This window comes from Eulemur rufifrons, chromosome 30, assembly GCF_041146395.1.
Source record: "Eulemur rufifrons isolate Redbay chromosome 30, OSU_ERuf_1, whole genome shotgun sequence".
In the NCBI taxonomy this organism is placed as follows: domain Eukaryota; kingdom Metazoa; phylum Chordata; class Mammalia; order Primates; family Lemuridae; genus Eulemur; species Eulemur rufifrons.
In genome coordinates this window covers 81977492-82002338 of record NC_091012.1, presented here as the reverse complement: position 1 = coordinate 82002338, position 24847 = coordinate 81977492, and the positions used below count along the sequence as shown (strand labels likewise).

General features: G+C 32.6%; 1 protein-coding gene across 3 annotated transcripts in view; it reads right to left on the bottom strand.

The window, feature by feature from the left end:
• Positions 1-24847, bottom strand: part of RPS6KA6 (ribosomal protein S6 kinase A6) — a 152392-nt gene that overhangs the window by 21782 nt on the left and 105763 nt on the right. For all 3 annotated transcript variants that reach the window (XM_069464365.1, XM_069464366.1, XM_069464367.1), the window contains 6 exons: positions 24381-24503; positions 23841-23930; positions 22577-22735; positions 17668-17829; positions 11480-11556; positions 9615-9732 (listed from right to left, as the gene is read on the bottom strand). In XM_069464365.1, the coding sequence (XP_069320466.1) occupies positions 9615-9732; positions 11480-11556; positions 17668-17829; positions 22577-22735; positions 23841-23930; positions 24381-24503 (729 nt within the window). The remainder of the gene's footprint in view (positions 1-9614; positions 9733-11479; positions 11557-17667; positions 17830-22576; positions 22736-23840; positions 23931-24380; positions 24504-24847) is intronic.

The following is a 24847-nucleotide window of genomic DNA, read 5'->3' as shown; positions in this document are numbered from 1 at the left end:
TGTAAATTCACCCAAAAGCTAAAGTCCAGAATCCAGATTACATAATGGCTCAAGAGGAAAAACAAAACATTGCTAACAGTCTACCCAACAGGATGACCAGAAATCCACCCCTAATATCAATTCTCTCAATAAATGTGAATGGCTTGAACAGCTCACCGAAGAGACACAGGATGCCTGAATGGATAAAAACAAAAACAAAAAACAAGCCAAGTAGCTGCTGTCTCCAGGAAACATATCTAACCCACAAGGACTCATTCAGACTGAAGGTAAAGGGATAGAAAACAATATTCCAGGAAAATTAAAACCAAAAGAAAGCTAGTGTGGCCATTCTCGTATCAGATAACATAAACTTTAAATCAACAAATGTAAAGAAAAACAAAGATGGTCACTATATACTGGTGGAGGGAAAAATTCAACAAGAAGACTCAACAATCCCAAATAGTTATGAACCTAACACAGGAGCGCCCAGATACATAAAGCAAATACTGCTTAATCTATACAAAATGATAAACAGTAATGCCATAATAGCCGGAGAATTGAGCACCCCACTGACAGAAAAGGACAGATATCCCAAACAGAAAATAATAAAAAAAAAAAATGGACTTAAACCTAACTCTAGGACAAGTGGGCCTAACATCTACAGAACATTCCACACAAATAACACTGAATATACATGCTTCTATTTATCTCATGGAACTTTCTCTAAAATTGATAACATCGTTAGTGACAAAACAGATCTCAACAAATTTAAAAAAAATAGAAATTATACCATGTATCTTATCAGCAAACAGTGGAATAAAATTGGAAATCAATTACAACAGAAACACTCATCTCTACACAAAGTTACAGAATCTAAAGAACCTACTGCTGAATGATTATTGGGTCAAACAGGAAATTCAGATGTAAATCCAAGGATTCTTTCAATGAAACAATAATAGGGACCCAAGTAATCCAAATCTGTGGGTTACAGAAAAAGCAGTCCTGATAGAAAAACTCATAGCCTTAAATGACAACATCCAAAAGACAGAAAGATTACAAATCAACAATCTAATGAATTGTCTCAAGGAACTGGAAAAGGAAGAGCAAACCAATCCTAAATACACCAGAAGAAAAGAAATAACCAAGATCAAGCAGAACTAAGTAAAATTGATAACAAAAGAACTACACATAAGATTAATGAAACAAAAAGTTGGTCCTTTGAAAATATAAACAAAATTGATAGGCCTCATGCTAGATTGACAAGAAGCAGAAAGGAAAGGATTATAATAAGCTCAAATAGAAAGGAAAAAGAGAAGTCGCAACTGATATCTTGGAAATACAAAACATCACCTTTGAATACTATAAAACTCTTTATGACCAAAAACTTGAACACATGGAGAAAATGGAAAAATTCTTAGAAATACACAACCTCCTTAGGCTCAATCAGTAAGAAATAAAATTTCTGAACAGATCACAATATCGATCACTAGAATTGAATCAGCAGTGAAAAATCTTCCAAAAATAAATACTTCTGAACCAGACAGGTTCACACCTGAATTTTACCAAACCTATAAAGAAGAACTGGTACCTATACTGCAAAAATTATTCCACAACATTGAGGAGGAAGGAATTTTTCCCAACTCATTTTACAAAGCCAATATCACCTTGATACAATAGCCCGGAAAGGACACACACACACAAAAAGAAAACTAGAGATCAATATCCCTTATGAATATACATGGAAAATTCTGAATAAAATCTAACCAAACCGAATTCAACTTCACATCCAAAAAATAATTATTCATTACCAGGTGGGCTTCCTCCCAGAGATGCAAGGATGGTTCATTATATACAAATCTACACATGCAATTCACCCTATAAATAAATGTAAAATCAAAGATTATATGATTCTCTCAATAGACACAGAAAAGGCACTGACAAAATTCAGAACCCTTTTATGATAAGAACTATTAATAAAACAGGCATAGATGGCACATACCTCAAAATTATTGAAGCCGTATATGACAAACCCATTGTCAACACCATATTGAATGGGAGGAAATTGAGAGCATACTTGCTTAGAACTGGAACCAGATAAGGTTTCCCAATATCACCACTTCCATTAAATAGTGCTGGAAGTCCCTGCCAGATCAATCAGGCAAGAGAAGGAAAACAAAGGTATCCAAATGGGGAAACAACAGGTCAAACTATCACTCCTTATTGATGATATGCTATTAAATATAGAAAACCCCAAAGATTCAACCAAGAGACTCCTGGAGTTGATAAATGAATTAAGCAATGTCTCAGGCTATAAAATCAATGTACAGAAATCAGTAGCTTTCATATATGTGAATAAAAGTCAAGCAGAGAATAAAATCAAAGATGCAAAACCTTTCAAAATAGCATCAAAAAATAAAATACTTAGGAATATATTTAACTAAGAAGGTGAGAAACCTATATAGGGAAAACTACAAGACACTGAGGAAGGAAATTGCAGAGGATGTAAACAGACAAACACCATACTCATGGATCGGCAGAATCAATATTGTTAAAATATCTATACTACCCCAAATAATCTACACATTCAATGAAATCGTATTAAAATACCAACATTCTAATTTGCCATTCTAGAAAAAATAATTCTATGCTTCATATGGAACCAGATAAGACCCAGATAGCCAATGCAACCTTAAGCAGAAAGAACCAAGTGGGATGCATCAATATATAAGACGTCAAGCTATACGACAAGGCTATAATAACCAAAACAGCAAGATACCGGCACAAGAACAGAGACACAGACCAATAGATCAGAACAGAGAACCCAGATACAAAACCATCCTCTTTTTGTCATCTGATCTTTGAAAAAGCAGACAAAAACATACAGTGGGGAAGAGAAACCCTATTCAATAAATGGTGCTGGGAAAATTGGATAGTGACACATAGAAGATTGAAACAGGATCCACACCTCTCACCTCTCACAAAAATTAATTTACAATGGATAACAGACTTAAACCTAAGGCATGAAACTATAAGAATTTTAGATGAAAATGTTGGAAAAACTCTTATAGATATCAGCCTAGGCAAGGAATTTATGAAGAAGACCCCAAAGGCAATCACAGCAACAACAAAAATAAATAAATGGGACCTGGTCAAATTAAAAAGTTTCTGCATGGCCAATGACACAATCAATAGAGCAAATAAACACCCTATAGGCTGGGAGAAAATATTTACATACTATATATGTTATAAAGGGCTGATTACCAAAATCTACAAAGAACTCAAGCAAATCAGCAAGGAAAAAATCAAACAACCCCATTAAAAAGTGGGCAAAAGACATGAAGATAAACTTTCCAAATGAAGATAGACTAATGGCCAAAAAACACATGAAAAAATTCTCGTCTTTAATAATCAGGGAAATGCATATCAAAACCACAATGAGATATCACCTAATTCCAATGAGAATGGCTTTTATCAAAAAGTCCCAAAACAACGTGGGTGGATGGCGTGGATGTAGAGAAAAAGAAAAACTTATACACTGTTGGTGGGACTGCAAACTAGTACAACCTCTATGGAAAGTAGTATGGACATACCTCAAAGAACTAAAAGTAGACTTACCATTTGATCCAGCAAACCCACTAATGGGTATTTTCTCAAAGGCAAAAAAAAAGGACATTTTATAAAAAAGACACTTGCACTGGAATGTTAATGGCAACACAGTTCACAATCGCAAAGATGAGGAAACAACCCAAGTGCCCAGCAATACATGAGTGGATTAATAAAATGTGGTATGTGTATACCATGGAGTATAACTCACCCATAAAAAAATAGTATACTAATACCTTTTGTTACAACCTGTATGGAACTGGAGACCATCCTCCTAAGTGAAATATTGTAAGAATGGAAAAAGAAACATCACATGTACTCAATATGAAATTGGAACTAAATGATCAAGACTCATGTGTGCATATGGCAGTAAAATTCAATGGAAATCAAGCAGGTGGGGGGGGGTAAATTCACACATTATGGCTACAATGATCAATAGGGCACACTTCTAACTTTTATTCAAACTATACAGAAGCAAATTGTGTAACCAAAACATGTGTACCACTATAACATTCTGAAATTTTAAAAAGAAAACAGAAATTAAATACAGTTTAAGCTAGGATGGCCATATAATTTGTCAGCCAAATCAGGACACTTGAGGATGAAAGGAATAAACCAGGACTTTCTCAGGCAATCTGTGATGTATGGTCAATCTTGTTAAAGCAGAAAGGATATAATTATGCCTGGAATAAAATTCAGCTAAGTTATACAAGAGCAAGGTACTTTTGTAAGTGTTCTAGAGGTACCTCAACATACAAGATGACCAATTTATATTTGGAAAGAAAAACTTATTTCCAAAATCAAAGTATAGTCTCCTGATGTGTAGCTCAAAATGAAAATGCATAAATATGGCCCTATAATAAATGCATATAAAACTTTATAATCATTTTATAAGAAGGATATTATTAACTGGAAGTTGATTAGTTTATACTATCAAATGACTTCATAGGAGAAGTATCAACATTTTGCTATTTTATTTTAAATAACTTGAAGTAATTTTAATAGGACTTAATTTATCTCATTTCTTTTTAACCTCCCTCAAAAATTAGTGGCAACCTCCTTGACAGAATGAGAAGCAGAGAATGGATGAAAAATGAAAGAGCAAAAGTGACATTAATACTGAATTTTCTTGCTAAGGTAAGAGGAAAATGAGCTCACTCACAGTTCACAAAAATCTGTCACATTCACATGAGTATTTTTTCATTTTTTTCTAAGTGAATATGGTAATGCTAGCCAGTTTAAATAAAAAAGATACTGAGTTATGACAAGAATGATCATGTATGTATAATCAGTTGGGTATTTAGTTAGATAACCTAATTAGAAGAAAACCATCACTAACAAAAATGATTAACTTAATCTAACCTGGACCTCAAAGATTTCTTATTTTTATATCCATTTTAGGTAAAAGCCATCAAAAATCCAAATACTTTGAACATAAATGAATACAAGAACATAGCAATTTTCCTATCCTTCTCACAGTACTCAAAGTGCAAATTCATTAAAATTTGGAAATTACTGATGAATAATTTATCACTTCTAGTTTCAATTTTAGTCATGTGAATGAAATAAAACATTTTTTTGTTATTCCATTATTCATTATGCTGTAGGAACGTTAATTTGGTCAAATGTATTACTATTCATATATAAAACTATAAAACACTAAGTTCAAAACATTCTTAAGCAATACCTTCTGCCAATAATTATCCCTCACAATAAAACCAACAGTGATTTCTAATTACTGAATTTTCTAATGTATCTTCTTAGCTTTGTTTAGGTATTATAGTCTTTCCCTACCATAACTTGCCTCAAGCCATTTGAAAGCTATGGTACTGTAAGTTCTAGAGGGACTTTGTTATGATGTTTTAACTATAAAATTGCTCTCCAGTATAAATCATGTAAAGGGTAATCAGGTTCTGTATACTTAATTTCCATTACTACTGAAGCAAAGTGGGTCAACAATAATACCTTTCCTTTGAGCCTTTGATTATTAAAGGCTTGTAGACTTCATTTCCCCCCATTTGATCCACACGAAACAAGCTAAGAAACGTTTCTTCCTCTGGAAAGTTTTCCCTAACATGTGGTGGATTGAAAAGAGTACTGAACTTAAAATCAGTTCCAGCTCTGCCATTCATTAATGTGCAACCATGGACAAGTTAAATTCTATATGGCTTGGTTTATTTCTCTGCAAAATGAGGGGTTAATTGACTAGCTCTCTTCCATCTCTAGAAATATAAGACTTGTAAATACATCTTCTTCTAAAAGCAACTTAAAGCCAAAACAAAAAAGAAATATTTATGTTAAAGCTCATTGTATTTCAAATTTATAGTTGTTTACAATAGGACAACATTTATCTTTTATTATATATGAGAAAGGCTTACTGTGTAAATTAACAGTGCAAGGTATATACCTGGAAAAAAGATTAATTTATGAAAAAGTATTCAAATCAGTATTTATTATGCTAGATATGATAGGAAATGCAAAAATGAATATGACAATGCTCAAGTGGGAAGAATAAAAATGTACACGAATGAATTTATGATAAGGTAGAATGTGATAAATGCTCTAATAAAGTACGTACAAAGTAGTAATGGGAACACAGTAGAGGGAAAGTAGAAGTTGGTCATTTTAAAGAAAGAGGCCATAAATTTATCTCTACTGGGCAATACTTTGTTGGCCAAGGGGATGTGTACTTGAAGTAACATTTTATTTTAAAATATTCTAAAATATAGATAGACTGGCCTTTTAATTAATCAGACATTATTGTGCTTATTTTTAATATGGAGTGACACCATGAAATTTTCATCCATTCTCCTGTCTCTTTTACTTTTGCTTTGATTACCAGATTCTTCTCCTTTTCTCCTGGGAAATAGGAATGATAACATTTTCAAAGCCAGGAATTTGGAGGTGAGAACTTAGGTAGAACTATTGTAGCAATAAGACACACAAAGTTAATGTGACTTCCATTATTAGCCCCACCCTACTCCCATTTGAATGAACAAAGTCTAGTAGCTCTGCTTAAACAGGAGACAGACAGAATCACCTTCTGTATACTACTGGTAGTGGTACTTACCAATAGCAAGAAAGAATTCAAATGGAAAAAGAGGCTTCTAAATTACTATGATTAAGTAAAACAATTACCATGAAATAACAGCAAATGCCACCATTCTCATAACTAAAGAGTACTAGAGTTTAAGGGTTTATGGGCAACTGAACAATAGTTTACTTTCATGACGAATTTAAAGCAAACAGACCAAAAAATAAAAGAACCATTAAAATGTGCAAATAGTTTCTTAAAAGGTTCTCATAGCTCCCAGAAAAGTTTTCAAAGATAGTGTTAAAGTCACTTAATCCTTAAAAAGGGATTACATGAAAGACCTTGTCAGCTATTTCAACAATATCCCTCAATATCTTTTCCTATGGGAATTTCTCCAGGCTACCAGACTAAAATAAGAGGTGAGAATAAAATCAAACTTTAATTTGCATTATCCCTTAGGCACTAGTAGTTTAAATCACTTTACATGGGGAAATCTGACAAATTTTCAATAAACCAAAATTCATAGTAATGGAATTTTGGAGTTAGAAGGAATCAAAGGGAGAAGTTAGTTCCCACATTTTACAGATGAGAAAACTGAGACAGCTAGTTAGTACAAAATAAAAAAAAAATAGCACTAAGTTCCCCTGGCTTCCAATCAGGTGTTGATTCTACTACAACACACGTCATACTTATGCTAGAATTAAGAAAGAACTCAGGAAAATCAGCAAGAAAAAATCAAACAACCCCATTAAAAAGTGGGCAAAGGACATGAACAGAAACTTTTCAAAACAAGACAGACTAATGGCCAACAAACATGAAAAATTGCTCAGCATCTCTAATCATCAGAGGAATGCAAATCAAAACAACAATGAGATATCACTTAACTCCAGTGAGAATGCCTTTTACCAAAAAGTCCCAAAACAACAAGTGCTGGCATAGATGCGGAGAGAGAGGAACACTTACATGCTGCTGGTGGGACTGCAAACTAGTACAACCTCTATGGAAAGTAATATGGAGATGCCTCAAAGAGCTAAAAGTAGAACTACCATTATTCCAGCAAGCCCATTACTGGGCATCAACCCAAAGGAAAAAAAAAAAAAGACATTTTATAAAAAAGGCATCTGCATTAGAATGTTTATAGCAGCACAATTCACAATTGCAAAGATGTGGAAACAATCCAAGTGCCCATCAATACATGAGTGGATTAATCAAACTGGATTAATAAAATGTGGTATCTGTATACCATGGAGTTCTACTCAGCCACAAAAATCAATGGTTATCTAGCACTTCCTGTATTATCCTGGATGGAGCTGGAACCCATTCTACTAAGTGAAGTATCACAAGAATTGAAAAACAAGCACCACATGTGCTCATCATAAAATTGATATTAATTGATCAACACTTATGCGCACATATGGTAGTAACATTCATCAGGTGTCAGGCAGGTGGGACGAGGGAGGAGGGGATGGGTATATTCACACAAAATGGGTATGGAGTGCACTGTCTGTGGGATAGACACGCTTGTAGTTTTGACTCAGGTGGGGCAAAGATAATATGTGTAACATAAACATTTGTAACTCTGTAATATTCTGAAATTTAAAAAATATAAATAAATAAAAATCTTTAAAAAATTAAAAAAAAGATCCAAACACAATGATTTCAGCATTGGTAACTAGGAGCTCTTTTAATTGGCTTCTTTGTGCTTTTAATATGCCCCCATTCTTTTTTTTTTTTTTTTTTTTAGCAATTCCTTGCTTTCTAACAATCAAATTTCTCATGATCATCTTATTCCCTGCCCTATAAATAATGTAATATATCCAAGAGTCTTTACTGATGTGTATTAAATTAAAAAATAGATATTAAAAACAAAAAAGATCCAAATACAGTCCCTTCTTTGTTTCTTTAATGTTTAAAAGGTTTATTTATTCTGACAATGATTAAGATATGACACTTACTTTGAGATATACTCTACAGACTGGCTAGTGTTCTTGAGATTGTTTTTTTCATTAGCACATATTATAATAACTATAAGGAATTACTTTTGCCTTTAAAATTTATTCTACTTCAAATCATAACCTAAAAGCTTCAGGGCCTGGGAAGCTACATGCTGACAATCTTTGGATTTTTCATTTTAAAACTTAAAATTTAAAAATTACAAGTTTAAGAAATTAGTAGTCAAGCCTTGATTATTTTTTTTCCCTAAATTAAATAAGGTCAGTTACTCTGAAACTGCCCTAATATGGCAGTCACTAGCCACATGGCTATTAAAATGTGCATAGTTCACATTCACATGACATGTAAGTGTAAATTACACACCATATTTTGAAGACTCAGTATGAAAATATGATGTAAAATATTCCACTAATATTTTTACATTGGTTAGATTTTGAAGGGATATTTTGGATATAGTAGATGAAATAACATATTAAAATTAATTTTACTGTTTTAGTTTTTAAGTAGCTACTAGAAATTTTAAAATTACATATCTGGCTTGCATTATATTAGACTATTATATATTGGACATTATATTGCATCTATTGGACTGCTCTAACATCAGTAATAAATATCTAGGTGCTACTGATAAATAGTCCATATATATTCTTTAAGAATAACATTATAAAAATTATCTACACAATCATTCATTTCTGTGCTAAACAGAAAAAGATGTATAAAAATACACTAAATGTAGACATAAACTTTAGTTGACTTTAAATATGTATTGTTACTCAGATTTATATTTTTGGTGTTGGTTAAGATAGAAACTAGTTTATATTCTCCACACATATATACATAGATAAGAACGGTGGTCCAGAAAAATGGCAGAAACAAAAGTCAGCCTTTGCCTTTATCAATCCACACAAAGATGTTGACTTAATTAAAAACAAATACTGAAATATGATACCATCAGATACTCGGCAAATAAACATTAGGCTATAACTTAAAGATTTTCACAATTTCACATGAATGCAACAGAACAAATCATATTTACAATTTATACCTTTGCTCCATCTGAAATATTGTCCCAGTTTCCACCACTCAAAGAGAACTTTCCATTGCCTATACGCAGCAGTATCTCTTCAGGAGTATCATTGGGGCCATTAGCAAATGGAGTATAGCTATTAATAAAATAGATTTTTAACAGACATGAGAGGCTAACATACATATAATTAAAAATGATGAATATAAGACTCCATGAAATATTTACTACAGCAAATTAAGAATAGCATGTAACATTTCCCCTCACTGTTAATAGCAAATTTTATATTTCAAACAATGAATTTAATCTTAACAAATTATTTGATAAAATGGAAAATCTTGCCTACATCAATTCTTTCGTCTTTGATCCATGTAAAATAAAATAAAGGTGGCTTTTCATGTAAAGCTACAGTCTTAAAACCAGACCAGAATAAAACATACAAATTTTATATTCTCCTAGATATAAGTTAGCAAACAAATATAACTACTAAGAAGAACATGTTAATTTTATATATTTATAATGTATTTATTGGTTTGATTTATTCATTAATATTTTATGAATATTATCAGTACAGGTTAATACTTTTATTTAATATCTATGAAAATGAGTTGGTTAAATATTTGTATTAAAAAATTCCATAGCCATCGAAATTATGTAGATTAACATTCATGGATTAGAAGATGAATACATAAAGTTAAATAGTTTTTAAAATTAATTAGAGAAAGACAAAAAGTATTCATTTTTGTACCATTTTAACAGAGGGAACTGAAATTGCTATTCAAATTGGAGAATGAGAAGACTGATTTATTGTTAAAAGTATGAGGAACATATCTTAATCTGTTAATGTCTTAATCTCCTCATGTAACAATTAAGGTGAAATAACACTAAACAGACACACTTATACATACACAATCACTTTTTGTTTAGTCATAAAGTAAATATTTGAAAGCAACAAGGGGAATGGTATCCCATGGTTTAAAACCAATAATGTTAATTGCATTTGGAATGCAAACTTTAGCTACCCTTAACTTAAGCACTTGCTGTGGTCTATAACTAAATATTCTGCATACATTTGTATTATCTAAAAGTGCATGAAATATACTTACATATGTAATTATCACCAAGCCAATAAATAATTTAGAGTCGCCCTTTTTATAACATAAAGCTCTTAAATGCCAAGCATATTAAATGCACTCTTTAAAACATCACACCTGGGTACATTATAAATACTTTAAACCTGGCCTTTTTCTCTATTAAAACTCTCTTAGAATAATGTCTGCAGCCTTAAGTTTTCAGTTCTAAATATAATAAAAGTGCTACTCATTACTAAGAGTAAGATAGCACTTGTATTGTTAATTACCAACAATAACATAGTCTAATTGTTATTACATTTCTTTTGAGCTTTCCTTTATCCTTTTAAGGGACAGCAGCTGTGTGAGTTTCTGAAGTTTAGCATTGTTACTATTTAGATTTGTACAATCTTACTAAATCTCTATTGCCAAGAGAGCCAGAATTCAAGTTTTTAAGAAAAAATTAACTCAATATCAACAAATTCAGTGGGCAAGTTCCTGGTGAAACATGCAATTATTTTATGACTGAGTAAACATTTTCAAGAAATAATGCACTCAATGTAAAAAATCAAAATAAAAATGCATGTTTTATTTTTAAAGTTTTAGTTCTAGTTGAAAACAGCCTTTTAATTACCATATCTTAAAAGTGCCTCATTATACATATTACTTTATGTTTTTTAATAAGTAAAATATATATTTTAAAATGTCAGTAGCATTTCTCTTCAAGTTATTTTCATCTGTCCACTTTCTAGATGAAGATATACAAGTGAAATTCAAATAACAATGTGAACACTTTTGAGTATATAAGCTTCTTACCCAGCCAACATTGTGTAAAAAAGGACTCCTAAACTCCAAATATCACAAGCAGCATCGTATCCCTGCTGCATAAGAACCTAAGAAAGAAACAGTCATTATATGGTATTACTCAATATAAACTCAATTTTCTCATTTAAAAGAAAGTTGTTTTGCTTCTAATAATTTAACAAATGTTCACAATATAAAAACTTACATTATTTTATTTACTTAATGTTAAAAGTAAAGTCTTCTGCAATTAGCAAACATTGAATAAATGGATATTATTATAAGGTGATTAACATGAGCCATGCCAAAAAAACAACCTTGTAAGTCATGATCTCTGACCTCAATGCATCTTTCATTCCTCCTCTTAGGAAACCAGATACACAGACATGTACAGAGAGTTTAATATATACTATACACAGTACTAAGGCTTTCAATTCTGACACTGACTCTATGAGGTAGGGATTATTATTCTAATTTTGAGGATGAGGAAACTGACGTGAATGTTAAATAACTTGCCCAACATCAAAAAAACTAGTAATAGAGCAGCCATTCTTACTCTAGAGCCTGTACTTTGAATATCTATAATTGTTTCCTTATTACACAAGAGATAGTAAGATAATATATGATCTTACCAAAGCAGTATGAATTTATATTTTAGGTACAAGACTGATGTCCTGAAAGGATCAGTATATTTTTTGGACCACAGACATACATTTGATAAATTCTAAATGGCTCCATTAATTTTTCATACAATAATTTAGGCAGCTGTTTTTTGTTCTTGGGGCCAGAGTTAATAAAAATCAAATAATATCTTTATGATGTATTCACATAATATTTCTCTATGAAGTTAATAGAGTTTGTTAGAAAAATAGAGAGATGAAATGAGGCCTTTTTGTCATTTAGAAAACAAGCCCACTGCTAAAGCCTCTAGGCATAGGAACAAAATGGAAACATTATTAATGCCTTAACACTGGGGACTGCATAACCACCAGCATGGACTGATCATGTGTAAAAGGCTAAAATATTAATGTTTGGCTTTGACAATTGTCAGACATGAATAATGAGTCTGTAACTAACTAAAGATTTGAGATATAATGCTTTTTCCTAATCAAAGTATATTTATAAAAGCACACATGTGCACAAGATTGAGACGCTAAAGAGGATATCAAATATATATATTTATCAGTGGTCCCTAACCTTTTTGGCACCAGAGACCAGTTTCATGGAAGATAATTTTTCCACAGACTGGGGGTGGGGGATGGTTTTGGGATGATTCAAGCACATTACAATTATTGTGCAGTAAAACCTCACCTCTCTGCTAATGATAATCTGTATTTGCAGCTGCTCCCCAGCGATAGCATCACCACGTCAGCTCTGCTTCAGATCATCAGGCATTAGGTTCTCATAAGAAGCGTGCAACCTAGATCCCTCAGATGCACAGTTTACAATAGGATTTGTGCTCCTATGAGAATCTAATGCCACTGCTGATCTGAAAGGAGATGGAGCTTATGCAGTGACGTGAGCAATGGGGAGCAGCTATAAATACAGATGAAGCTTTGCTCACTCACTCACCACTAACTTCCTGCTGTGTGGCCCAGTTTCTAACAGGCCATAGACCAGTACCAGTCTGTGGCCCAGGGGTTGGGGAGCACATATATATATATATATATATATATATATATATATAATATATATAAATAAATAAAATTGGCTTATGTAAATAATACAAGTAGAGATTACAAAGAACCTAATAAATAACAAGGTACAACTAAAGCAAAACTGTACTGTAAAGTAATACTGTAGTAAAACACAAACTTCTACTGTTTTTATTCCCCTATCTTTCCTTTTCTCATCACCTTTTACACTTCTGGGCATCACCATGTTTTCCCTGGTTCCCTTAGTAAGCTTTTTTAAAGCTTCCCAGGTGATCCAATGCACAGCCAAGGTTGAGAGCCACTACTTACTAACTAGTCGGGCAGGTGAGGGCTAATCAGCAAGTCAGCTATAGGTATTTTATACTCCCATAATCTTCCTAGTTATGAGAAGGACAGAGTTGCACAGGAAGTGTCACATTGCTTATAGGGTTGACCATGAAAAAACTTGTTTTAGATTTACCACATACTTAAACACATTTTGTATGGGTAAAGAAGAAGCAGTCCACTTTTGTTATAGATCTAGTCTCCACACCCTATAATAGTGAGAACAGGTGTCGGAATGTTCCTAACACAAGGAAGTGATAAATTGTCGAGATGATGGATATCTCAATTGTTCTGATTTGATTATTACACATTGTATGCTTGTATCCAAATACGACATGTGCCCCATAAATATGTACAATATGTATCCATAAAAATTAAAAATAAAAAATAAGAATATTAAAAATATAAAAAGGGGAGTGGGTTAGTTATCACAAGAGTGGACTTGTTATAAAAGGGAGTCTGGCCCCCTCTTGCTCTCTTGTGTGCTCTCTCTCACCATGTGATGCTTTCTACAATGGGATGAGACAGCAACAAGGCCCTCACCAGATATGGTCACTTGATCTGATCTTGGACTTCCCAGCCTCCAGAACCATGAGCCAAATAAATTTCTATTGTTTATAAATTCTTTAAAATTAAAAAAAAAAAAGAAACAAGTCAGTGTAGTGGGATGAGTGAAAGAGCACAGAGGGTATGGTTCACACCTTTTTACTTGCACCAAGTTTAATACAAAGATAGAAGTCACAATTAAAGTAGTCAATACCATAATCTTTTTTTCATTTGGCTTCCCAAATCAGCAGAAAGTAACATACACAGAGATTCTCATTCCCTTTGCTCTAAAGTTAAAATTAAATCATATTACTTGGGGCAAAATATATGATAACCCAGAGAAAGAGCAAAAAAATGTAACTTCAAAATTACTTTATCAAGAGCTGCAGACAAAGCCTCCTTCAACTTTACTATAAGCTCCACGAATTCAGGAACATTCTTAGACTTAAACAGACACTAAATATCAGTTGAATAATAAAACAATAGTACAACGGAATACTACTCAATTATAAAAAACGATGGTGATCTAGCACCTCTTATATTTTCCTGGATGGAGCTAGAGCCCATCCTCCAAAGTGAGGTATCACAAGAATGGAAGAATAGGTACCACATGTATTTGCCATTAAACTAGCACTGGCTGATCAACACTAAGGTGCTCATACAGTGGTAATATTCTTTGGGGGTAGGGGGGTTGGGGTGGGTAAACTCCCAACTAATGGACTCGGTGAGCATTGTAGGGGGGGAAAGGGCATGTCTCAAATCATGGTGGGGATGTGACAGTCATAACATGTAACTAAAATGTTTGTACCCCCATGATTTCCTGAAATAAAAAAAATAGAATTATCTTTATAAAAAATAAAACATTTTAGAAATATATTAACTTTTACAACATAGGTATACTAGAAAAACACATATACTAAGTAAACATTAAAGGTTGATTGAAATGATGCATATCCTAAGAAGTGAATGAATATTCTCTCCTTATTGCTAAGCTAAAATTGCAATAATCTGTTGATCTTTTAGCAAATAAGAACTCTTCATGCACTGTGATGAAATAAGTATATCCTCAAAAATGCTATTATTTACTGAAATGTCTACATGGATACTTGAATCTTCTGATTCTAGTTTAAAAGAGAATGGCATTTTATATATATATATGTATATATATATATATGTGTGTGCTTGTGTGTGTATCTACATATATACATATATATTTCACTAATAACTGTTGAAAGGGTCTGAAAATTTTATTTTTATTTTATTTCAGCTTATTATGGGGGTACAAAAGTTGAAGCTCAGTTTCGGGGGGATGGGGAGGGCATGGGCAATATATATATCCTGAAAATTTTAAAAACAAACCTTAGAAAAATGACCTCTGTAATTTATTCATAATACTTTACAAATATTTATTGATTGCTAGCAGGGGCTTCAGCACTCAATAATAAACCTTTCAAAGCATTTTGAAAATACAAATACTAGCCAAAGGTAGTTCAGGCACGAGTTATGGAGAAATGGTCTCCACATGCCCACCTGAAAACCTTCACTATTACAATGGTGAAAGTGTCTTACTACAGTGGATGTTTGTTGGGATAAAAAGCATCAATGGGCTATATTCTACTCTGTGGATTTTCACTCATTTAAAAATGTTTACCCCATTAATGTAAACAGAGACATACTGTATATTTTTCATTTTAATGTCTGTTTTTGAGATGTTCATTTGGGACATATTCACCCCTAATCCTTCTCCAGTGAGAAGCTTCCATAATACCAAGGAGTCTAGGTCTACAAAATTAAGTCAATATTAAGAATCTGACCATTAAAATGGTTATTCCTTACTCTGCTGTTATGTCTACTGCATAAATCTATTGAATATTTATGATGAGCATATAACCTATATTTAACAGAAGAACACTAATCTCAAATATTCTCTCCTATCATATAAATCCATTGAAATGTTCTAGAAAAGTTAACATTTTTTTATGTCCAGGCTATTATCTCACATAGCTGAGGGCAGTATAATAACCCTTTATTGGATCAAGTGTCTCAATTTTTATTTTGGTAAATATAGTTTCTATGTATTATAATATGATAAAAATGTGTACATTACATATTGTATGAATTTTATTAAAATACAGATTAAATCACATTCCCTGGATATATACATAATTTCTTTGGGGGCAAAAGGGAAGGGGTAATGAAGAGGTGTTAGTTAATGGGTAATACTGTTAAATAGAAGGAAAAAGTTCTGGTGTTCAATAGTGTAATAGGGCAACTATAGTTAACAATAATTTATTATATTTCAAAATAGCTAGAAGTTTTCAAATGTTCCCAACATAAAGCAATGATAAATGTTTCAGGTGAATCATGTCCCAATTACCCTGATTTGATCATTATATGTTATATGCTTGTATCAAAATATAACATGTACTCCATGAATATGTACAATTATTATGTATCAATAAAAAAAATTTAAAAAGCCTATAAAGAAGGTGCTCTGCCTGTTCCTCAATATAAATATCCTAAAGCAAGATTTTATAATTTTACAATGAAAACTTTTCATTATTAGAAAGCTATTTTTCTATATTTCTATTTTCATTATTGGAAAAATTATTTTCTAGTAGCTACTTTAAAATATAGATTGATTGATATTAAAATACAAATGGCTTATATTGATATATATAGTGTGTAATATTACTCTGAAAAGGAGTATTTGATATAAAAATAAAATAAAATGTGTATATGAGCTAGGAATTCATCTTCAAATTATTTTACTTTGCTTGTCCTCTGATTTGGCAAATTCAATTTTTTTAAACCTGAAGAGTTTTAGGTATTTTGATTTGAGGAACATGTGATAATTTACATCTGTTAGCATTATCCATAACATACATGAAAAGTTCCTAACTTACAAACAAAACTTATAAAGAATTTATATGGCCAATGCCATCCCTTGATTTGTTTTTCACTACTGTGGAAGTAGATACTGTCAAAGTGCCCATTCCCATGGTCAGAACTGACTGCTGTAGCTTCCCAGATGTGCAATCTATACTTCTGAGCCCCTCCATCTCACCTTTCCTGGCTCTCCCTCCTAAGATATATGTATAAATGTTATTTTCCAAGAAGAATCCCTAATGCTGATAAAAAAATAAAACCCAGTGAGGCTATTTTCTCCAGGAATTAGAAGATCCCAAAGACATTAGGGAATGGCACTGCCCCATATGTTGTTATGTTTAATGCTAACTGATATAAATTATCTCATGTTCAGCACAAACTAAAACATATGATAATCTATCCTAGCTTTGTTACTAAGTCAATGTTGGGTCTTGAGTAAGCCATTTAAGTAATTTGAGTCTCAGTTTCCTCCTGTAGGATATGTAATATATTGAAGTTGTGGCTGTCTTTACCCTACCTTCCAGTTCTAAAATGGTTATGTTATCTATATAACTCAATAGAAAAATAATAGTCTGATTATTACATTCAGGCTGGTTTTAGATGCCAGTTACTAGTGTGAATATTTATATTAGAGGTTATTAGAATTCACTGATTTAAAGAGCTTTATAGTTGGGAAAGGACAAGATAACTCAGCTTTTACCTACCTACTATAACATATACATGACATCATATACATTCAACTAAAGGAAAAAAAAATGAAAGGAAAATACTGAAGGTTTTAAAGAATACCTCAGGTGCTACAAAGTTTGCAGTATAACATGGAGTTAAGAGAAGGCCGTTTTCTCCTCGAAGTTGTTTTGCGAACCCAAAATCACAGATCCTAATTGAATCTGCATTGGCCAATTCATCCATATATAAAATATTACTAGGTTTAAGATCACGATGAACAACCTTGAACATAAAAGAAAAAAAGCATTAAATTTCTATAACTAAATATCTACAAAATAAAACATTTTAAATGTATTTCCAAAAAAAGAAACTTTCCCAATTATAAGATTTTGGAATTACATTTTATCCAATCTTAACAGCCAAAAATATACACAGGAAATTATCTCTATCAGATAGACATTCTAGTTTCTATTAAGCCACCAGTTTTGTTAACCACTTCCAATCTCAAAAATATCCAAACTCAATTCTCAGATCCACTTTTGGATATAATGGACTAAGACCCTACCCAACACCCACTTCCCTGTAGTAAACAATTATAAAACCTGGATATAATAAAAAAAAATCAACTACCTCAAGGTACTGGAGAGTGAACAGAAGCAGATAGACTATGGTGAGAAGTACACACTTAGTTGAAGGAGGGAATACAGGGAGCTATACAAATTAGCTGGGCATGATGGCACGCCTGTAGTCCCAGCTACTAGGGAGACTAACGCAGGAGGATAGCTTGAGCCCAGGAGTTTGAGCTTGCCACTGCACTCCAGCCAAGGTAACAGTGCAACACTTTGTCTCAAAAAAAAAAAAAAAAAGATATAGAACTAGAAGTAGGTTCTGTGGCTTTTAGCCTGAGGTTAAGTGCAGTTCCTATGGTACACAGTGGTGGTGAAGACACTTGTGGAAAAACCCACAGTCTTTCTGGCCTGGAGGACCACTGGGGAGACTGACGCAGGAGGATAGCTTGAGTCTAGGAGTTTGAGCTTGCCACTGCTCTCCAGCCAAGGCAACAGAGCAAGACTTTGTCTCAAAAAAAAAAAAAAAAAAGATGTAGAACCAGAAAAAATTCTGAAATTCCCTACGTGATGATTTTTCTGCTACAACTATCCACTTCATTTAATCTAGCCTTACTGTTAATCAGAGTTTACTACACTGAAAACTCTTTAAGGACAAGAACCAAGTCTTACTCATATTTGATTCTGCAATACCTTTTACAATGACTAACATGCAGAAATGCTCAATGTGTGTCTGCTATTAATTAATTGATGTAAAAACTGGAAGGTTTATAGAATAATAAAAAAGATATGCTTATTATTTTCTTCCTTTCAAAAATTTTGGTCTTGCTTCACTTTACAGAGTGTTGCTAGAGACAACCAAGAAATTAAATTGTAATAGAACTACTCCTTTAGCACTACATAATTCATTTCAAAATACTGAAAATGCACTTCATTAAACCACACACAAAACTGAATACCAGCTTATTTTTATTAATTATAAAAGAGGCCCATTTAGACTTTTCAGTTTCAATTCTGAATTGTCATTTTTAATTGTTTATTGTTAAGTAAGTAGTATCCACTATTATGACTGATTCAAATTTTACATTTTTAAATTATTTGCTACATTGTTTCCTTGTACAGCTATATATAATAAAAGTTTACTTTTTTGTTTCACCATATTACAGGGTTACAAATGTTTATGTTACATATATTGTTTTTGCCCCACTTGAGTCAGAGCTTAAAGCATGTCCATCCCCCAGACGATGTGTACCACACCTATTAGGTGTCAATATACCCATCCCCTCATCCCCACTCCCACCTGCCTGACACTCGATGAATGTTGCCACTATATGTGCACATAATACCAATTAGATGGTGAGTACATATGGTGCTTGTTTTTCCATTCTTGTGATATTTCACTTAGTAGAATGGGCTCAAGCTCTTTCTAGAATATACAAGAGGTGCTAGATCACCATTTATTTTTGTGGCTGAGTAGAACTCCACGGGGTGTGTGTGTGTGTGTATGTGTGTGTCACATTTTATTAATCCACTCATATATTGATGGGCACTTAGCTTGTTTCCACACCTTTGCTACTGTGAATTGTGCTACTATAAACATTCTAATGCCGGTGTCTTTTTTTTTCCTTTGGGTAGATGCCCAGTAACGGGATTACTGGATAAAATGGCAGTTCTACTTTTTGCTCTTTGCGGTATCTCCATAGTACTTTCCACAAAAGTTGTACTAATTTGCAGTCCCACCAGCAGTGTATGAGCATTTCTATCCCTCCACATCCATGCCAACATTTATTGCTTTAGGACTTTTTGATAAAATCCATTCTCACTGGAGTAAAGTGATATCTCATTGCGGATTTGATTTGCATTTTCCTGATGATTAGAGATGTTGAGCATGTTTTCATATGTTTTTTGGCCATTAGTCTGTCTTGTTTTGAAACATGGAAGAAAAAGACAAATTCTGAGAAACACACAGTCTCCCTGGGAACAATCTAGGAACAAACAAAATTCCTGAACAGACCAGTATCAAGGACTGAAATTGAAGCAGCAATAAAAAACCTTCCTAAAAAGAAAAGTCCTGGGCCAGGTGGCTTCACACTCAAATTTTACCAGACTTACAAAGGAGAACTGGTCCCTATCCTGAGAAATTATTCAACAACATCGAGAAGGAAGGAATCTTTCCCAATAGGTTTTATGAAGCCAACATCACCCCGATACCAAAAACAGGAAAAGATGCAACAAAAAAGAAAACTACAGACCAATATCCCTTATGAATATAGATGTAAAAATTCTCAACAAAATCCTAGCAAACAGAATTCAGGTGCTTATCAAAAAAAATAATCCATCATGACGAAGTGGGCTTCATCCCAGAGATGCAGGGATGGTTCAACATATGCAAATCGATAAATGTAATTCAACACATAAATTGAAGTAAAAATAAAGACCATATATGATGCTCTCAATAGACTCAGAAAAAGTATTTGACAAAATTCAGCAACATTTTATGATAAGCACGCTTAACAAAATAGCCACAGAAAGGAGTTACCCAAAAATGATACAAGCCACATATGACAAACCCACAGCCAACGTCATACTAAACGGGGAAAGACTGAAAGCATTCCCGCTTAGAACTGGAATCAGACAAGGTTGCCCTCTACCACCACTTCTATTTAACATAGTGCTGGATGTCCTAGTCAGAGCAATTAGACAAGAGAAGGAAATCAGAGGCATCCAAATGGGGGCAGAAGAGGTCAAACTATCGCTTTTTGCTGAAGATATGATCTTCTATGTAGAAAATGCCAAAGATTCTGCCATGAGACTATTGGAATTGATAAACAAATTCAACAAATCTCAGGTTAGAAAATCAATACACACAAATCAGAGGCATTTTATTCACCAACAACAGTCAAACTGAGACTCAAATCAAAGACTCAATACCCTTCACAATAGCAACAAAGAGAATAAAATACCTAGGAATATATTTAACTAAGAGGTAAAAGACCTTTACAGGGAGAACCTGGAAACACTAAGGAAGGAAATAGCAGAGGATGTAAACTGGTGGAAAACCACATCATACTCATGGGTCGGCAGAATCAACATTGTTAAAATGTCTATACTACCCAAAATGATCTACAGATTCAATGCAATCTCTATTAAAATACCAACATAATTTTTCTCAGATCTAGAACAAATAATTCTACGCTTTGTATGGAACCAGAGAAGACCCCGTAGAGCAAAAGAAATCTTATCAGAAACAACAAATTGGGAGGCATCAATTTTCCAGACTTCACGTTATACTACAAGACTATAGTAACTAAAACAGCATGATATTGGCACAAGAACAGGGACACAGACCAATGGAACAGAACAGAGAACTCAGATATAAAACCATCCTCATATAGCCATCTAATCTTTGACAAAGCAGACAAAAACATACACTGAGGAAAAGAATCCTTATTCAGTAAATGGTGCTGGTAAATTGAATAACCACATGTGGAAGGTTGAAACAGGATCCACTCCTCTCACCTCTCACAAAAAAAAAAAAAAAAACAACTCATGGTGGATAACAGACTTAAATCTAAGGCGTGAAACTATAAGAATTCTAGAAGAAAATGTTGGAAAAACTCTTATAGACATTGGCCTAGGCATAGAATTTATGAAGAAGACCCCAAAGGCAATCATAGCAACAACAAAATAAATAAATGGGACCTGATCAATTAAAAAGCACAGCCAAGGACACTATCATGAGAGCAAACAGACAACCTACAGAATGGGAGGAAATACTCGCATGCTACACATCCGATAAAGGGCTGACAACTAGAATCTATATAGAACTGAGGAAAATCACCAAGAAATAAATCAAACAACCCCATTAAAAAGTGGGAAAAGGACATGAACAGAAAAGCTGACTTTTGTATAACTCGATTCATTTGCCTTCTTTATCAAGACTTAGGAAGCAAAATAACAAGCCTGCGTCTCCACAACAAAATTTCATGTATTAATACATCAAATGTTTAGAATATAAATTTCTTACTGTATTTAGGGGAAGAGTTGGCAAGGGTCAAGATGTACAGTTCTATTTCTGACAGAACTTTATATGTTAGGTATTGTACAATTTGAATAATATTCACAATATGTCTATGGTTAATTCTTTTATGTTTCACTTTTAAGTTTGATTAGGTTTAATAATTTCAAAGTCAAGGTTAGGTACATTTATAAAATTCACACAACTTTTAATATTAATGTGCTATTAAATCAGGGCCAACAGGCAGAAAGAAGAGAATTAATAAAGCATTAGCCAATTTCCTAAATCTATAACCTTTGCTACATTATGAGTTTTATTAGGATAGTCTCTATAAAAATTTATGTGACAGAAAAAGCAGTTCATTTTAGGTAGCATCATGTCCTATATGTAATTTTATAAAGATGTAGGTCCCAGAATTGCAAGGAACAATATAACTACAACTTACTCCTTGACAATGAAGATAGTCAACTGTCTTAGTTACTACATACAACACATCACTAGCCTCTCGTTCTGAGAAACATTTTTGTTTGAGAATCCGATCAAGTAGTTCTCCTCCTTTCATCAAATCCGTAACAAGGTAAATGTATCTACCATCATCAAAGACCTAAAAAAGAATGCAGTTTTAAAATGTTATTTATAATTATAATTATAAAATGCTTCAATTGTATTTGCTTTTCTACTAAACCTCTAGTATTAAAAAAAAAAGACATTAATCCTTTACGGTTAACGTGGTACAGGCTGTACTGAAGGTTGAGTCAGCTAAACAACCTCCTACACGGTCCTGTGAGACCATGCTAAACATATAATTTTATTAACTTTTCAAGTTGTAGGTTATAGGTCATCAAAGAATGTAAATGAAAAAACAGAACTCTGTGTCTCTCAAATGATATCTATCTTATTTTTTACTGTATGATAGCTACTTCTCTAACAGTAAGCTTCCTTCTAAAAGTAAATATATTATTTGTTTTTATACCCTCAGTCCATTATCTGAAATAGTGTCTTAAATGTTTGTTGAATTAAAATAGTATATATAGGAGAATAAATAAAAAATATGTATACCCTTTTCACTCAGGGCATGTTAGATATACATCTATATATACAAATCTAAACTATTGTTTAAATATTACAAACCAAAATGCGTATATCATGTGAAAAAAACTGATCAATATGATGACTTATTTTTCTGTCTTCTCTAAAGAGAAAAGAACATTATCTCCTTATGTGAAAAGTCAGCATTCAGGTACATCTATTAATATGAATTATATATTCATTTAAAAAATGATAGACTAATATCATTTCACTCAAAGAACAATCCCTAATGCTATAGTCAACTGCTGTACAGTAAAGAAAGTAAAATCTCTAAGAATATGGCAGATTCCTAATCTCCTGTATCTTCTATACTTACAGCACTACAGAATAATAAATGGTAAATGGTGCTAGTTACAATGTTAACTAACCAGTCAGAATATATTCAACTAATTAGGACACTCTTATTTAGCAACCATCCTAGTTCATTTTTGATATTCTGTAAGAAGATTAGGAGTGTAGAATCATAGGACAAAACTATCAAAGTGGCAAATGTAAGGATTCTGGAATTTTGTGGCATGAAATGAAATATATCACAGATATACAAAATTTCAATAAGAAGAATAAAGTTCCAGGTCATAACTTCATCAGCTTAGCTGATACCTAGATTTTAAAATACCTACATCTTTTAAAGTGATAATATTGGGGTGTTGTCCATAGCGCATCAAAATTTCAATTTCCTCTGAAGGATCACGCTTACTTTTGTCAATGATCTAAGAAATAACAGAAAAATCTCAGAGAAAAATAAATTATTTTGTCTAAAAATGAAATATTTTAAATTTGGTTACATTTTAAACAAATACTTCTCTTAACATTTAAAAATTTCCTATAACTAAAACTTAACAGAAAGGAAAAAAATAAACCAGTGTACTTTCTTTAATGTTATATCCCATTTCACTGAAACTACACTAAATGATAATGTGATTCAAATGTGATTGTAATTGTCACAATTGCTCAAATTATTTAAATACAAAAGTCATTAAATATATGATTCCTCCAAAACAAAGCCTTGAAAAAAACTCAAAGTGAAAATACTAAGTCTTAGAGCTCTCTCTCATCATCTTATCTTTCTTATCTTCATTTGTTCCACTGACAATGTCTGTCACTAAACTTATAATTTAAATTACACGCATAAAACAAAAAGTCAGGCTCAGAGACAATACCTTCACCGCAAATTCCATGTTGGTAGTTGCATGTATGCATCGCTTGCAAACAGAATAGGAGCCAACACCAATATCCTCTTTCAATTCATATACTTCACTAAATTGTGCCGCATTTCCATTTATCTGTTTTTTTAAAAAAAGTAAAATACTAAGGAGAATGAAACAGTTTCACATTTTCTATCTTTTGTCCTAAATATACATTCATCTTAAATCTTAAAAGAAATCAAGAATAACTCATTCTAGAGAAGTTTTATCAATATTTATAAATGGCTTAAACATATTCTGAACCAATTGTAAATTGTAGGCTTTCTGGATCCCCAAGGCCAATACAATAAATCAATTATCTTATGCATAATCTTTACATTTTCTTCACAACAGACCTCATAAATATATTTAAAGGTCACTACTGTGTGATCTTTTCCAAAATATATAGAGACATCTTAACTCATGATTATACCAAGAGACAA